Consider the following 17358-nt stretch of genomic DNA (forward strand, 5'->3'; position numbering starts at 1 on the left):
TCAACATTTCATTTCCATTATGACAAACGACCAGAAGTGATTTCAGCTGCAATTTTCTCCTCCTTGATTCATTATTTGGTCAGACTGCCAAGAGTTCAGACATTTTTATGCAAAATTGGAATATAATTTTTTTTTTTTTTTTATTGAACATACTGCCGTTTGAAATAGTTACTGATGCTTTATGCATAGTTTCACGAAGCAGGTAGTGTTCAGTGTATACTGCGCTGTGTGCAGTAAGCAGTACACTAGTATTCCTGAATGAACACTGCTTTTTTTTCAAAGCCCTGGTTTATCATCCTTTTTTCAGTAGCGATTAGACAGGACACTATTGGAGAGAAGAGGGGGATTGGGAAACGTCACAAACCAAATTCGAACTCCAACGGCCAGCACCAAACATGCAAACCACTAGGCAATGACTCCGACTAGTAGAGGCCTTTTAAATATAAATAAACCTTTATATTTTGCTTTCAAAAAAGGTCATTTATATGCAACTAAAGCTACGGAATATGTAAGTACAGGATACAGCCCTACAGCTAAATACACACTGTGGTTAACGCAAGATATTTTATTCCACAAGAGCACTTTGCTGAGGGGAAAGAATGTTTTAACTTCTCACTTCATAACAACAGTGTTCTCCACAGAAACAGACTAGCTCTTAGCCTTTCACTGCTGGGTTTGTTCCGAGATCCTGTGTTTTTATCAAAACGTTGTTCTGACACAGCTCTGCTCGTTGTGTTTTCTTATTTTTTCTCACGACCCCTCTCTCATTTTTCAGAGCCTTATTCTTTAAGTAGCAAAACGGCATGAAAACAACTTTAGAGCATAACAACAACAGATTCTTATAGGAGAAAAACATGAATGTGAATGAGACGTGCTGCAGGGGAAAGATGGAAGGAAAACAGGAAAGAACATAGAGCGCCTGCTGAAGAAAATGGGCAAAGAAAGCGAACAATATGTAAAGAGGGAGATAAATATGTTGTTGCCGAAACAGGAGCATGTAAACAAGTCATTTCCATTGACATTTCCCCGAGTGACATAAAGAGATGTGTTTGTTCCTGACTGAGAGAACGAGAGAGGAAGAACTGCTTTTATAAGATATGATTGTACACTTAAAGGGCTTGTTTTGCGTGATAGAATTAAATTAAATAAAAAACACATTTTTTTTCTCTCTCTCTGTTGTCTTGTGTTTTTCTCTCTGCAGGACCCCCACTATGGCAGGTGGACTCTTCTCCATAGACAGAGATTATTTTCAGGAGATTGGTACATATGATGCTGGCATGGACATTTGGGGAGGAGAGAACTTGGAGATCTCCTTCAGGGTCAGTCTCACCATCATTTAGCAACCGCTGCCATCTACCCTCTCCTACCCACAATTCTTGTTGTCTTGACTCCAAATGTTTGCATAGACAATAGGACTGGGAAAAAATATTGATTTTCATCTTCATATGTATGATCTCGCCATCAATCCCAAGAATTACCTTTTACTCTATGTGCAACCCTTTACTACAATGAGAGAAAATCACTCTCGTTTGCAAACAAATTTTGCGTTATTCCACCAAAAATGTCTATGATTAGCCACTGTCTGGTAAATGTTCAGATTTCACTTTCCAGTGTTTGTGTAGTATAGTGAGAAAGTATTCAGCAGCGAGATGCTGTGTTTGTTGAGAGTAAAAGTTTGGTTTGACTCGTTCCGTATGTCCAAAGACGAGATCCACACCATCCATTTGTCATTGAACAATGTCTCTTATAATATCCTTTCTGTCCTTTACAGTCAGTTGTTGATCTAAAACAACAAAAAGAAACATTTCATTCAAATCACGCATAGCAAGAATGAGGTAAAGCCATTTGTCCGCTCTCATTAATATGTGCTCATTTACATACGCTCTTTACCTAAATGCCAGTTTTCTTAAAAAGACAGTACCTGTTTTTAGCATGTGTTCAACAAATCAATTTAAATACTTGTAGATAGTACAAATTATGCAATTAAAAAAACATCTAAGCAAAGTATAATATATGCAATATAAAATTATATGTATTGATATTGAAGGAATAATCGATTTGTTCATTTTTAAAAAGCTAAAATTTTATAAAATTATGAAAAGATAATTAAATATAATTAGCTAAATTTATATTTTCATAATGTGCTTATTTAGAAGGTCCCCTGTATATTTAACAGCATTATCTGGGAGAGAATGTCTTTCATATTTTAGCAAAATGGATATTATAACCAAAATGTACCAATATGAATCGATATCGAAATCAGAATCATATCGAAATCTGTATCACTAACCTGCCCTAATTGATAAAATGCCATTCAGCCTGTTTGAAATTATTAACGGGTACTTGTTATGAGAACTAGTGTGTATTTTTGCTTATCAGATCTGGCAGTGTGGGGGAACGCTTGAGATTGTCACGTGTTCTCACGTCGGACATGTGTTCCGTAAGGCGACTCCATACACGTTTCCTGGTGGAACTGGGCAGATCATCAACAAGAACAACAGACGTCTGGCAGAGGTCTGGATGGATGACTTCAAGAACTTCTTCTACATCATCTCACCTGGTAAGTAAGATGCATTCACATGCAACACATTTGTGCAATAAACACTCAAAATAAATGCACAAAACAAAGTCCAGAAACATACTCAGATTCAACGCAAACACATTAGAAGCTTCAGACCTTCACATGTGTTGTTATATTACTGTGGTTATAACACACCTAATACTCAGTGGGTGCTAGAGTTACTTTTAAATGTGTGTGCCATTAAAACTGAAGTGAAGGGATGGGACAATATATCAAATTTTTATATATCGCAAACCAAACAATTATGAAAAATATAGAGGCAAAACTTGATATTTCGAAATTTGAAACATTGTTTTCTGCCCATGTGATCTTAAAGAAATGTCCCATCAATCATCATAATCTCTATTGCTTGATTTTAGCCCTACTGTGCTTTTTTCTAGACTTTTTACAAAGTTCACACAAGGTCTTTGAAGTGCTTAAAGTGCTTGAATTCACAGTAGCTTTTATACAAAGTAGCTAAGTATAAGTACTGGAATACCTGCAAAATCACCTTGTTTTGTTGAAAAGTGCTTGAGATTAAAACTGACCATTTCTTCCACGTAATGCGTGTCCATCAATGATGAGATCCCTATTACTTGTAATTTGTACACATTATTTCAAACATTGACAACTCATATCATTATCATATATACAATTTCATGATATAATATGAACTGATAGAATGTAGAATTTTTACATTTTTAAAAAGTTAAAATATGATTATAATAATTATGACAAATTTGTTAATTTAAGAAACACTTTCACATACTTTTTCATGTCAGGTTCTGTTCAGTTCTATTGCTTGTTCTGCACTTGATCAGCCTTCTGCCCACTATTTTTGAAGGCTTATTTGTTTGTAATGTTTTCTGATAGTGAAAGGTATAAGAGAAGCTCTTATTAAAACTTTGAGCATTTATATTGCTTATTAAAGAACTTTATTTTGATGGGACATTATAATGTGCATTTTGTGCAAGCATTTTCCAAAAAATACTTTGGCATACTTTTTCATTTAAGTGTTATCATATAGAATCGAGAAAACTATAATTGTTGCAATTTTTTTTAATGCTAATGGTGTTTTGTGATGCTAGTGGTGGAGAAATTACACTTAATATTTTAACTGGACCTATGAACATGTCGACAGTTTTAATTAATTTAGCCTAGATTCTCTTTAAACTGTTGTTTCCACCATGACAGTAGTTTTGGAAAACTGACCATAGAAGAAATAGTTTAAGCTAATGCCAACAATAGTTAGAATACAACTCGTACTTGCTTTGCTTTATGGATTGCATTCTGACTCATTTCAAAACACAGTTACCAATATTGCCATTTTTTTGTATTATTATTTTTCCTTATCTGCTCTCTCTGTCACACCCTCTCTTCATCCCTTTCTCTGTCTCTGCCTCTTCCGTTGACTGTGCGTGTGTGTGTGTGTGTATGGTCAGCACCCTTAGCCAGTAGAGCAGTATTGACTCAGAAGGAGATGTTGGATAATAGATATTAATGTCACTGTCAATACTGCCCAATGAGGCTCAGAGCTATTTGTGTGGCTGTGTGCGTATTGTGAAGGGATTGACGGTATGACCAAAAACGTATTACAGTATGAGTAATTTTAAATAATGATAACAGTACATATTCACTATGTAGTTATTTTGCTGGAAACGTAACAAAGAAAATTACTTACTGTATATATTAAATAAACATATACGTTAAGTGCTGTGATCGCACATCAGCTGAAATCTATATTAATGTGAAATGTCGTGCACAACTAACAACTAAACTTAGCTTTGTGTTGTGCCTTCCAACACTTCTTCATTACTAATAATTGCATGTTTTTCCTCAACCTGTTTGGCACATTCCCTGCTCTGTATTTTTGCAAATACTCCATGTTTCTTTGTCGCTCTTATGTGTAAATAACGTAAAGCAGTCCTGCTCACTGATATCTGCGTGGATATGTGTACTAGGTATAAATGCCATTGCAAAATCTCAATGATATTGACACATTTCTACAATTTTCTACCAGATTTGAACAGCCCTGCTCTACATAAACGCTACAAATACAATCTCTTGTGCTTGTTTAATTTAACAAATCACCACTTTTGTGTGTTTGTGGCAGGTGTGACCAAGGTGGATTATGGCGACATATCATCCAGAACAGCTCTGAGACAGAACCTACAGTGTAAGCCGTTCTCCTGGTACCTTGAAAATGTCTATCCAGACTCCCAGATACCACGCCACTACTACTCCCTGGGAGAGGTGTGTGTATCTCTCTCACACATAGACAGACACACACACACATACATATACTCTGCGCAGAGTAAAAGCATTGAATAGAGTGATAAACACATTTCTGTGTGTGGCAAAGAAGAGCAAGTGTGAATTAGCTAGGAACGCTCTTTTTTTCATGGTTGATGTTACTGGAATTGTTTTTTTTTATTATTCAGTCACTCTACTTGGAAAATGAGAGACATTTATTCTCTCCTTCTCTCTTCTTTTGTCTTTCTGTTATCGTCTTGTTTCCAGTCCCGTCTCTCGCCCGCTCCTTTACATTCCATCTGTCCATCTCTCCCTCGCTCTTTTTCAGACAGTCTTATGAATAAAACATGCCTTGTACCATTGCTGATGTCTGAAACTCGCTTTCTTTGAGTCTGTCTGTTCTCCTGACTGGTTAAGGCACTATCTTCCTTGTGCTGTCCACAGCTCATTCCCTTGTAGCTCATCCTTGTCTCACCTCTCTACTGATGGTGACTTTTTTATGTCACAATGGTGCTCCATATGTAGCCAATGAAAACCAACTGAGGGTGGGGCAGTATGAAGGCTTACTGAAGAAGATTTCACAACAAAAATAAAATAGCCATGTGTTAAAGAGTAAGAAAATGATGTCATTCCAAACCTGCCTGACTTTCTTCTTTCCGTGGAACGCAAAAGAAGAATTGTAGCAGAATGTTCATGTCAGTGAAAAACAACTTACATTTGGTTGTTTATCACACAAAGCTATTGTATTCTGAAGACTTGAAATATAGTGTACGGACTACTTCCATGGTGCATTATTGTAATTTGTGAAGTTTAACAGTGTCCGTCCCCATTCATTATCATTGTAAGGAAAAGTGCAGTCAGGACAATCAGTTTCACAGAATAATGTCAAAGGGGTTTGGAAAAATATGAGGGTGAATAAATAAAAAATAAACCCTTCAAATCAGTATTTACATGAAATGCTGGATAAATACCACTGTATTTGGTAAATGCGTTTGTCATGGCTTAAGCCCCGATGATCTTGACATGTGTATAACGTTTTGGATGAAAGTAGTGAGCCGTCTCTCTATCCGTCTGATGTCTTTCATCAAGTACACATTTGTGTGCTTGTGTGTGCGTGTGCTTGTGTGTGCGTGCGTGCGTGCTTGCGTGTGTGTTTGATTGGCACAGTAGTCTCTCAATTTGTTGATACTCCCGCAAGGTTTGCAATAAGCTTTGGGTAATTAACCATGTTTGACTCTCAGACAGAGAAGTGATTGTGTGTGGGAGGGCTGTTTGAGTGTGTCTAATCTGTTTGTGCGATCTGTCCGGTTGCAGATCCGTAATGTGGAGACCAACCAGTGTCTGGATAACATGGCCAGGAAAGAGAACGAAAAAGTGGGCATTTTCAACTGCCACGGCATGGGCGGCAACCAGGTCAGCTCCCATCTCGCTCACTCTAATAGAGTAATGATGGCAATGTTTATGAGGTGACAGAAATAACATTAATGTTTTGTGACCTTTGCCGTCTGCTCAGGTTTTCTCATACACGGCCAATAAAGAGATCCGAACTGATGACCTCTGTTTGGATGTGTCCAAACTCAACGGCCCTGTTATGATGCTCAAGTGCCATCACTTGAAAGGCAACCAGCTCTGGGAGTATGACCCAATGGTGAGTGAGTTAGAGTGTGTGTGTGTGTGTGTGTGTGTGTGTGTGTGTGTGTGTGTGTGTGTGTGTGTGTGTGTGTGTGTGTGTGTGTGTGTGTGTGTGTGTGCACGTGTCTGTTTGCAGTATAAGCCACTGGTAACATCTGCATCATTTGTGCCTTTGTTCATGAGAGTTTCAAGGAATGTTCAGTACAAGTTAAGCTCTATCGACAGCATGTGAATAGTCCCATATTTTACAAGAACAAACAAAATTCACAATTACAGTAATTCACCTGCAACGGAAGTCTATGGGGCAAGGCGTTGCACTTGGATAAATATGAATGTACACATTGTTCCAAAAGTATAGCCACAAGACATTCCACATGTTAACATGAGACCAGTGTGATAAAATCACAAAATATGAGGGCTGGGTAAAAATATGGATTTCTTAATTATGTTTTAATATTTTCAGATTTCACTCTCCAGTGATTGAGTAGTATAGTGGCAAAGAAGTTCAGCATCAAGAGTGTTGAGAGTACAAGTTTGGTTTGACTCATTCTGTGTAATGTGTGTCCAAAGTCAAGATCCACGCATGTTTAATGAATAAAGTCTTTCTTTGCAGTAAGTTGTTGATGAAAGACAACAAAAATAAAGACATTTAATTCTCATCACATGTAGCACGGATGTTGTAAAGAGGCCATGAGACTCCACTCTCGTTAATGTGTGCGCAACCAAAACACTTCAGTGTAGAACAAGCACTAAAATGGTGCGGTCACTTTATTCTTAAAGTAACAGTACCGTTTTAGTGCTTGTTTTTCAAATCAATGTAAATAGTACAAATTATAGATGTAAATAAAAAACATGTAACCCCCTCTTTCTATATATATATATATATATTCAGTACTGTGCAAAATTTTAGGCACTTAAGATGCTTCACAAAAGCATTTGTCTTAAGATGGTTATTTATATCTTCAGCTTTAGTGTGTCAATAGGAAAAATACATTTTAGACTTCCAAACATTCCTTCTGCAAATAGAAAAGATTAGAATAGTAGAACAGTGTGCTCTGCAAGAGATTTAATTGCCCCCACAGAGCCCCCCACTGAACATCGAGTTTGTCTGGGATTACATGAAGAGACAGAAGCCATTGAGACAGCTGAAATATATAGAAGAAATGTGGTGAAATCTCAAAGAAACTTGGTACATCTTATCTGCCAACAAATAAGAAAAACTGTGTCCAGATGTACCTAGCAGATCTGGGGCTGTTTTAAAGATAACGGTGGTCACACCAAATATTGATTTAGCTTTTTTGTGTTTACTGGACTTTGTATGATGCTAATTGATAAATGAAAACTATTTATGGCATTATTTTTAAGACATCCTCACTATTCAAAATGTTTCACAAGTGTCTAAAATATTTGCACAGTACTGTGTGTGTGTATATATATATATATATATATATATATATATATATATATATATATATATATATATAATAGTTTCATAATTTACCTAGTTAGAAGGTCCCCAGCATAAAACGGCATTCGCTGAGAGAGAATTTCTTTTATATGTAAGGGAGAGTTTGTGTATCGGAATCAAATCTAATTGGGAAATCTGAATTATTATCAATCTCATTATCGTCAACTCAGGTCATGACCACGTAAAGCTAGTAACTCTGGTTACCCTTGTGTAATATGCACAAGAATACCAAAAAGGGAGTGTTTACGTACAGAACAGTCAACTCAGGGATAATATAATGTATTGCTTGAAGTTCATCCACCTAGAACAGTATTGCCACCATTAAAAGCTCAAATAAAACACATTTTTGTATGACATAATTAATATTTTTTTGTTTGTTTGTTTGTATTTTTTACCAAAATACAACCTTCACTTTTCTGCTTTTAAACTTCCATAGTAAGTGACATGCTGTAATCACAATAATGGTTTGATTTTACAAACTCAAAAGATGATTTAAAATTAGGTTCAGTGATAATGGACAGCATGGCACAAACGTTGTTGTTGATATGCTGTTGTTGATAGAGCTTTAGTTGTTTTGAACCCGGAGCATTGCTTTAACTGTTGCTGCGGCATATTTGTATGTGTACATGTCTATATGTGCTTGAACATACATATTGTTTGATCCCCATACATAATGTACATAATGTACATACATAATGTTACAACCCCAGATGGCCTAGGGGTTTGATGGTGCAAAATTAAGATGATAATGATGCTGTACAATGTGTAAAACGTGTAAAACAAAATTTACTAAAATACATTCTGCCTATGCATTGAGATAACTTATGCTTGTTAATGTTCCTTGGCCCTTCTCTGATGCATGCATGTATATGCACTTTTAACTCAAAGATATTTCACCTCTGGGTCTTGCTTGCCTCATGTCATATAACATCAAAGACAATCAGCTAACCCTTTAAAGCTGTCTGTCTGCAGGGTGCGCAGTCATCATTCTCTTGTTCTATATACAGCATGCATTCACACGCACACACACACCCCATAGCGTCTTATAAACGCTGTTGCAGAAATGGTAGATTAGTTCGATTAAATCATATTTTAGTCAATCTCAAACCTACATTGCCGCTCCATATTGGTATAGAACTTAAATGCCTCTTCCGGCCTGGAGAGATATAGTGAGTGAATTAGCCGAGGGGAGTAGAGAGGAAGAACCACAAAGCTGGAGATTGTTTTTTTGCATTCCGCTGCTGTTGGCTTAAAGAGATGCCTGTTACTCCAAAGCCTCCTCCCCCCTCGCCCCAGATTCTGAGTCCCCATCATGCTGGCCCTTAGCCCAGAGAGACGGAAGGCAAAGACTTGAGCAAAGACTTTCCACTGTCAGATAAAGCTTCTGTTTTGCTCTTGGGGAGAGCGAGCGAGACAGATAGGGTGGAAGGAAGGGAGGCTGGGAGTGAGCGAGATCAGGAAATCTCTTGCCAACGAGTGCACCTCTGCTGCATGTATTACCATATATTACCATCACTAACTCATCTATGAGGCACACTCGCACCTTACACTGTGTCTTATAGGTTCTACCTCCATCCTTATTGTATCAGTGGGGCTTGATGCTTCCTGCTAGGCTGAAGCTCTAAAGCACTCCCCTAAGCCCCATTACACAAAATCCCACACATGTTCCACTGTAAAGCAATCCCTGTGCATCCTCAATTTGTCTTTGCCCTCAAGCACCCAGGCCATGCATGTAGCGGATACAGTGGATATGTTCGGAATCGACAATTTACAGTTTGTACTATTAAATTACAGTTTGAATACTGTGCACAGTATGCATGGGATACCTAGAAGACTTTCTGCATTTGCCAAGCTGTCCACTTCCAGTGTAAAGAGTGATTGTAATGTCAGCCGCTATTGTTTAAGTCACTTTTTACTTGTTATTTGATTGCAATGCCAAATGTTAAGACATGTAGACAAATCTTGTTTAAAAAGTCCAAAATAATTGCATTAATTAAGGTGCAATCTTTCCCCCCTGTAGTTGATTTATCTAAATGAGGACCAGAGTCAGAAATTAAGGGGGGCTTTGGGGCCACTAACAATGGAAAATAATGCCCCCAAATTTGAAAATATGGAGGCAATAATGAATTCTTCTGTTTGTTTGTTTTTTTTTTTTCATTTATTTTTTTAATCTGATGTAGGTCTTAATATTATATTATGGTCTTTATGTATTAATTATTATGTATTAATTTATTAATTACATTTACGGATTTGACATAAGGGTCATAATATGACATACCGGCATTACCCCTTAATGTAAAGCTTAACACTGATAAAGGCATTTTTTTCCCTGTACTGCGTGTCATCTCATTTCAAATACTTAAATTTTGTCAATACATTTGAATAATCTGAATTATTAGAAGAATAATTATATAATATGATATTTTTTTTGGAGTCTGGTGTATACTGTTTCACGCAATGTCTTTTTTTTTGTAGTAGAAAGTGTATAATGTATACTCTGCAGTAAACAGTAGCTACTAGTTTGATGTTTGAAAGCTATTTCACATCTCACACCAAGTGCATATCTGCCTCTCTCTTCCTGCAGAAATTAAGCCTGGTACATGTGAACAGTAATCAGTGTTTGGATAAGGCATCTGAAGATGACAGTCAGGTGCCCAGCGTCAGGGACTGCACTGGGGCCCGCTCACAGCAGTGGCTTCTCCGCAACGTCACACTGCCTGAGATATTCTGAGATCCACACACAAGCACACGGATGGACAGATGGACAAACTCTCACACCTGAGCTGGTAGAGAGGAGATAAGAGAGAGAGAGACTGTTTTACTCTCAGTCGCTGATGGTCTGCCTTTAAATGATATAAATGAACAGAACTGCAGCATTTGTATATGATCTCCCATCACTCCACCTTGCTGAGGAACAGAACAAAAGATGGAGAGAAAAAGAGACTAATTTGTGGAGAGAGAAACTCTCTTTAATGCTCTTATCCTCCTCTTTGAGGAGCAGGGGTCATTTTGGTTATGTTTACGAGAACGCCTCCCTTTTAGGGTATCAGTGTGTATGTTTGTGTGTGTGCGCTGAGAGTGTGTGAGCCAAATTGTTTTCCCACAGAGGAGTTTCAACCTATTATTAGTTTAATTTAATTATTTTTAAATGCTTTTAGAAATGAAGGGTATTTAGCACATGAAGGAGAAGCTATCGTGTGTTTGAGTGCATGTGTGCATGGTGTTGTGTCCCATATCAGGATGGATCTGAGGATGTGGTCTGCTATCTGTTTGCCCAAGCTCAGAAGCAGGGGCTTCCCTACTGACCATTGACAAATGCTGGCAATGCCATGACCCGTCTATCAATCTTAGTGTCAGAGAGTGGACTACCTTCAATCAATGACTGTATAGATCTATAATCAATGAACAGGATGATGGGACATTAAAGGGCATGGTTCATATCGTCATTGTTCATGTAAAAAAAATTACACCAGTGGTGGAAGATACCTTTCAAGATTTTTGGATTTTGGAGTGCCACATAAAAGCACTTTTCACTTTCTTTTAAATTTTTTTTTTTTAGGACTTTTGTTATGTTTGTTGTCTGTTTATTAAAGGTATGGTGGTTATTTAAGGTTAAAGGAATAGTTCACTAAAAATTACAATTATGTAATTGTCTTCTTGTCTTTGTGTTGTTCCAAACTTGTATGACTTGTTTTCTTCCATGGAACACAAGGAGTTGTTTATGTTAGCTTCAGTCATCATTCACTTTTATTGTATAGAAGAAGAAAAAAAGATTCAGGAAAGAAAGGTTTGGAACAACATATGGGTGGGTAAATGATGAAATAAAACAATTTTGGTTGAACTATTCCTTTAACACAATTTCAGGACTGTTCCTGAACTCACCCAGAATTGTTGACTTCCTCTGGGTTTCAGCCCTTTAGTTGAAATTAGCTGCATTAACCATAACCATATGGGTTGATCAGAAAGAAATGTATTGTCTTCTGTCATATCATCCAAAAGACAAGTGTCACTGTGTGCACGTGTAGAGGTAATGACTGAATTCAACTCTGTCTATTATCTTTCTTGTTTACTTTCACTTTAAATTGTTACTGATGTATTTGTCTGTAGAAGAATTTATTTTTTAAATCAGCAATTGACACATTTGGCATCTGAAATTGACAGTCGGTGCCCAGTGTCAGGGACTAGGACGCACTGGGAGCTGCTCGCCACATTTTAACTGATGTGTAAAAACATAGCCTGAAGAGATTTACTCTGTGTAATGTCTTGCATTTCTGATTCATGCATTTCAGTCTTCTGCTTTTATTTTTAAATGGTCTGTCATTACAATTTTGTGAATCCAGACCCTCCAATCTCTGCTTTCATATCAGAGCTGCTCAGCTGAGATCGAAGGAGGATGTTTGAAACATGAAAGTTAACTCATCTGTTCTGATTTTTGTTATGCAGAATCAGGAATCATGCCCTCAATAACTCTTGACCCTATCCAAATGCTTTAACCAATCTTACTCATCATATACTCGGCACGTTTTTATTACTGGATACATGAAATCTGCAGAGAGAGAGAGCCATATTACTTTCACATATCCAGCTGTATAATAATTCTAAATAAATTTAATGATTCTGAAAAAGATTCTAAAACAATTCTAAATACTTAATAACATTTTCAGTTGCATAGAGGGAGATGAGCTGAGGAAGATAGCGTCAAGTATTTGGACAGGGCCCAAGGACCCTTTGTAGACATGTCAGTATGAACAAGTGTGTGTTTATATCTGTCAAAGGGATGTCTTTCATTCTTTCTTTTTATTTGTTAGCCTGTTAAGGGTCTGGTCTGCTGATTTGTGGGTTAGATTGCCCTGTTTTGAGATTATCCACAGGCTGCAGAAATAAACCACAGAAAGTTTACAGTCTAACTTATCTTCTGTTATGTTTGATGTCTTGTTCATACTCATAATATCACATTGTGAAAAAATATCAGAAATGATCTAAACCGTGCTGCTGTATCATTTTTTTTTTTTTATTTAAATTATTGGTTTGTTGAGAACGAGTTTTCAGCAGAAAACTTTTACAGCAGAAAAAAGGTGCTTAATCTGTATCAAAATAACACATGAAAGAATGTTCCATGAATGTATTCAACTATTAATTGCTTCATAACTCTTAATGAAAATATTTACATAGCTTTTGGTGTGCAGTTCAAATTAGGTTTTCATGGCTTGAGTTTGTAAGTGTAACCAACATTGACAAGTGAAGAATTTAGAATCAGAACCAGAATAGGCTTTATTGCCAAGTATGCTTACACACACAAGGAATGTGTCATGGTGATAGAAGCTTGAGAATGCAATGTATATACACTGGCGGCCAAAAGTTTGGAATAATGTACAGAGTTTACGCCTATGGGAAGAAATTGGTACTTTTATTCTCCAAAGTGGCATTCAGCTGATCACAAAATATAGTTAGGACATTAATAATGTGAAAAATGACCATTACAATTTGACAAAACATATTCAGAACTTATTAAACTACTTCAAAGAGTTCTCATAAAAAAAACTCCACTTACATCAATGACAGCTTTGCAGATCCTTGGCATTCTAGCTGTCAGTTTGTCCAGATACTCAGGTGAACTTTCACCCCACGCTGCCTGTAGCACTTGCCATAGATGTGGCTGTCTTGTCTGGCACTTCACATACACCTTACAGTCTAACTGATCCCACAAAGCTCAATGGTGTTAAGATCCATAACACTCTTTTCCAATTATCTATTGTCCATTGTCTGTTTCTTTGCCCCTCTAACCTTTTCTTTTTGTTTTTCTGTATCAAAAGTGGCTTTTTCTTTGGAATTCTTCCCATAAGGCCTGCACCCCTGAGTCTGTTGTACATGTAACTGGTGTTGTGCAGGTAGAATTCAATGAAGCTGTCAGCTGAGGACATGTGAGGCATCTATTTCTCAAACTAGAGACTCTGATGTACTTATCCTCTTGTTTAGTTGTACATCTGACCTTCCACGTCTATTTCTGTCCTTGTTAGAGCCAGTTGTCCTTTGTCTTTGAAGACTGTAGTGTACACCTTTGTATAAAATCTTCAGTTTTTTGGCAGTTTCATACAATGTATAGCCTTCATTCTTCAAAACATTGATTGACTGATGAGTTTCTAGAAAAAACATTGAAAAAAACATTTTTTACCTAATATTGACCTTAAGACATGCCAGTCTATTGCATATTGTGGCAACTTTCAACTTTCAACTGTGTTTGATACTATGGCAAGTGATTTTCTAGGACCAAATTAGCAATTTAGCATGATTACTCAAGGATAAGGTGATGGAGTTATGGCTGCTGAAAATGGGGCCTGTCTAGATTTGATCTAAAATGACTTCTTTCAAATAGTGATGGTGCTGTTTTTTTTTTTTACATCAGTAATGACCTGCCTATACCATGTGATCAGTTGAATGTCAATTTCCCTCTAAAACATCTAAATCTGTACATTATTCCAAACTTTTGGCTGCCAGTGAACATGCATACAAAATATACATTTAAACATATATACATATAGTGACATCAAAATAAAATAATAAATATGATATAACAGATAAAAAAAATTGAAATATACAATAGTGCAATAATGTTGTTAGAATATGTTATACACAGATATACAGTTATGTGCAGGTGATGTATTGAAGAAGAGGTAGGATATGTTAAAGAATATAAATTAAACATGAATACAAGTAGGAATGGATGGACTGAATATTGCACATGGTTGTATTGACCAAATGAAAGTATTTTGGGGCAGTTTTAACTGTTCATGAGGTGGATAGCTATTTCTGTGCCTTGCTGTTCTGGTGCTCAGTAGCGCTGGCCAGATGGCAACAGTTCGAAGAGGAAGTGTGCTGGGTGAATGGGGTCAAGAGTGATTTTACCAGCCCTTTTCATCTCTCTGGAGGTCTACAGTTTTGCAGGCTGGGTAGGGGGACGCCAATAATCCTCTCAGCAGCCCAAACTATCCTTTGTAGTCTTCTGATGTCTGATTTAATAGCTGAACTAAACCAGACAGTTATTGAAGTGCAGAGGACAGACTCAATGACTGCTGAGTAGAACTGTATCAGCAGCGCCTGTGGCAGGTTGAACTTCTTCAACAGGTGAAGGAAGTACAACCTCTGCTGGGCCTTTTTCAAAATGACGCCATCTTGCAGAGACTCTAGGGACATTATGCCATTGCTTTGGGTTGTGACTTGGTAGCTGTAGAGTATTACATATATAATTTAGAGATGTGGACGGGATCAGTTAAAATGGGGTAATTTGCACGCATTCTACCACCATTATATGTAAGGATATTTGGCATGCTAAATTTAGAAGGGAATTTAGGGTCTTGAAATATGTGAGCTATGAAAAAATTAAACTGTCCTTATTGTACCTTATTAGGTAATGAAATGTATAACAGAATTAGTCGCATTCGACAACCATGATAAATGACATAACTAGATTATTTGACTTAATAGATTCTCCACCATTGAAAATTGTATCAGCTCACAATTTCTACTGTAAGGAATTAGCATTGATAAGTAAATTATGATTAATTCACTTATTGGAGTCATATTATTCTCATAGCTTATTGAAAATAATATAAGATGTATTTAGGTACAGCTTTGAAGCGAAATCTTGTAGAAACAGGGATGAGATTATTTATCAAAATATACCACAGTCACTTCGTCTTTGGATACAGATAAACTTTATTACTATTCTAAACATAAATCTAATCTAACACATATATTCATGAGACAGGATTGTGAAAAGTGACAGAATGTGAGATAAATGATCAATACAGTGAAAATGAACTTAAGAACCATTTACCCTTCTTTGAGTCTACATCGATTTGCTATCGGATTACCCAAATTATTTAATTAATACACCAGCACTTTGAGCACAATATTGGAGATGTGCCTGCGTGTCGTTGGTGTTTCTTGGCGCTTGGTCGAAAGTTCGTTCTGTCAATGTTTTGATCTCTGTATGGTCGAAGTTTATTATCTGTATGAATGATGATTTTGGTTTTGAAGCGAGGCCTTCTCATTCCTTCTCGGGATGTCGAGTCCCGAGCTCTCTTGGAAATCACATGGTGAGGGACCTCTTACTGGTCAGTGGAGAGACCAGACGAAGCATGTGCAGGCAGAAGAGTGGAGAGCCGAAAAGACAAGAGGATGAAGAGGCAAGAGGAGAAGAGCAAAAGAGAGGGTGTTCTTCCTGTTTGGAAATATTTGAACTGAAATTGGCCACATCCCCAAAGGTGTCCTGCGCTAATCAGAAGTGACTTTTCGGAATCACATGGTCAACTGGGCTGTCTTTTCCAACAGTTGAGTTATGGTCCTTTTTCAGACCTTTTTCAGACTCTTAAAAATGACCTGCTCAAAAATAGTGCATATTTAATTATGAGCTTTTATATATTGAGAATGGTACAAGAGACATGATATTCATTGTCATCAGCTTTCTCTGCATACACCAGCAAATGCTTACATACTAAACATGACATTTTTTATGGATGTTATATGTGTAGGTAACAAAACATGAAAATCCCTGTTACAAAATCATATTGGTTTTGTCACATCATTGCATTTTATCAAGTTAAGCCTTATATTCTTAGTGGAATGAGATGAATCATACAAAATTAAAGATTATATTTATCAATTATAGGTGATTGCACATCAATACACATATTTTAAAGAGGTCCACAGTCTATAATCATTCATTTGTCAGGTACAAACTTTACCACAGTTCAAAGCGATTTTCAGCATTATCTAGCAAGGCTGAAATGTCTTAGAATTGTGCAAATCTGATGGTCCTTGTAACCTTACAAAAGAGAAGTCTGGTTTACTCTGTGTGGGAGTTCTTGTTGAATTCCTGTTATTTATGACTTTGCAACATTCCAAACTGAAAGGCTGTGTGTAATGTTTCAAATCATGTTGCTTCTTCTGCATATATAATCTTACATAGCGCTGTCCTAAAACTTCTCCGGTGCTCTCAGGGCATGGTATCAAAGACATGTACAGTAAAAGCAATGAAATGACAGCTTTACTTACTGTTTGGTGTATTTGGCATCAACTTTGTTAGTGTGTTTTGTGCAGCAGAGTAAAATGTGGTTTGTCCCATGTAATCAGAAGAAAAATAACTGTTTCTAGATCAATCGGTTCAGCTGTTATCAGTAGAAAGTCTAGGGGGGAGAATATACAAAATTTGACATGGTGTTGCTAGAGCAGAGTTTGAGAGACAGGCTCCAAAACTGACCAATTGACCTTTTAGACCCTGCCCAAGAACTGCCCCATATTTCAGTCTTAACCATACAGTTTTGTTGGCTGCCAAGAGAGAGCAGTCACAAACACTATAGGGAGCTTGGTCCTTAATAAATATTTCATTTCCATTTGATGGAACATTTGATTGCATACCTACTGCTTCATTTTACTCAGTGTTAGT

At 37.0% G+C, this 17358-nt stretch overlaps 1 protein-coding gene across 1 annotated transcript in view; it reads left to right on the top strand.

Annotated features, from left to right (window-relative positions):
* Positions 1 to 12862, top strand: part of LOC127658329 (polypeptide N-acetylgalactosaminyltransferase 1) — a 133506-nt gene extending 120644 nt beyond the window's left edge. The window contains exons 8-13 of the mRNA XM_052147565.1: positions 1202 to 1319; positions 2380 to 2560; positions 4674 to 4813; positions 6128 to 6226; positions 6327 to 6461; positions 10498 to 12862. Coding sequence (XP_052003525.1) covers positions 1202 to 1319; positions 2380 to 2560; positions 4674 to 4813; positions 6128 to 6226; positions 6327 to 6461; positions 10498 to 10644 — 820 coding nt within the window. The 3' untranslated portion in view covers positions 10645 to 12862. The remainder of the gene's footprint in view (positions 1 to 1201; positions 1320 to 2379; positions 2561 to 4673; positions 4814 to 6127; positions 6227 to 6326; positions 6462 to 10497) is intronic.
* Positions 12863 to 17358: the final 4496 nt, after the last annotated feature.

This window comes from Xyrauchen texanus, chromosome 17 (genome assembly GCF_025860055.1).
Source record: "Xyrauchen texanus isolate HMW12.3.18 chromosome 17, RBS_HiC_50CHRs, whole genome shotgun sequence".
In the NCBI taxonomy this organism is placed as follows: Eukaryota; Metazoa; Chordata; class Actinopteri; order Cypriniformes; family Catostomidae; genus Xyrauchen; species Xyrauchen texanus.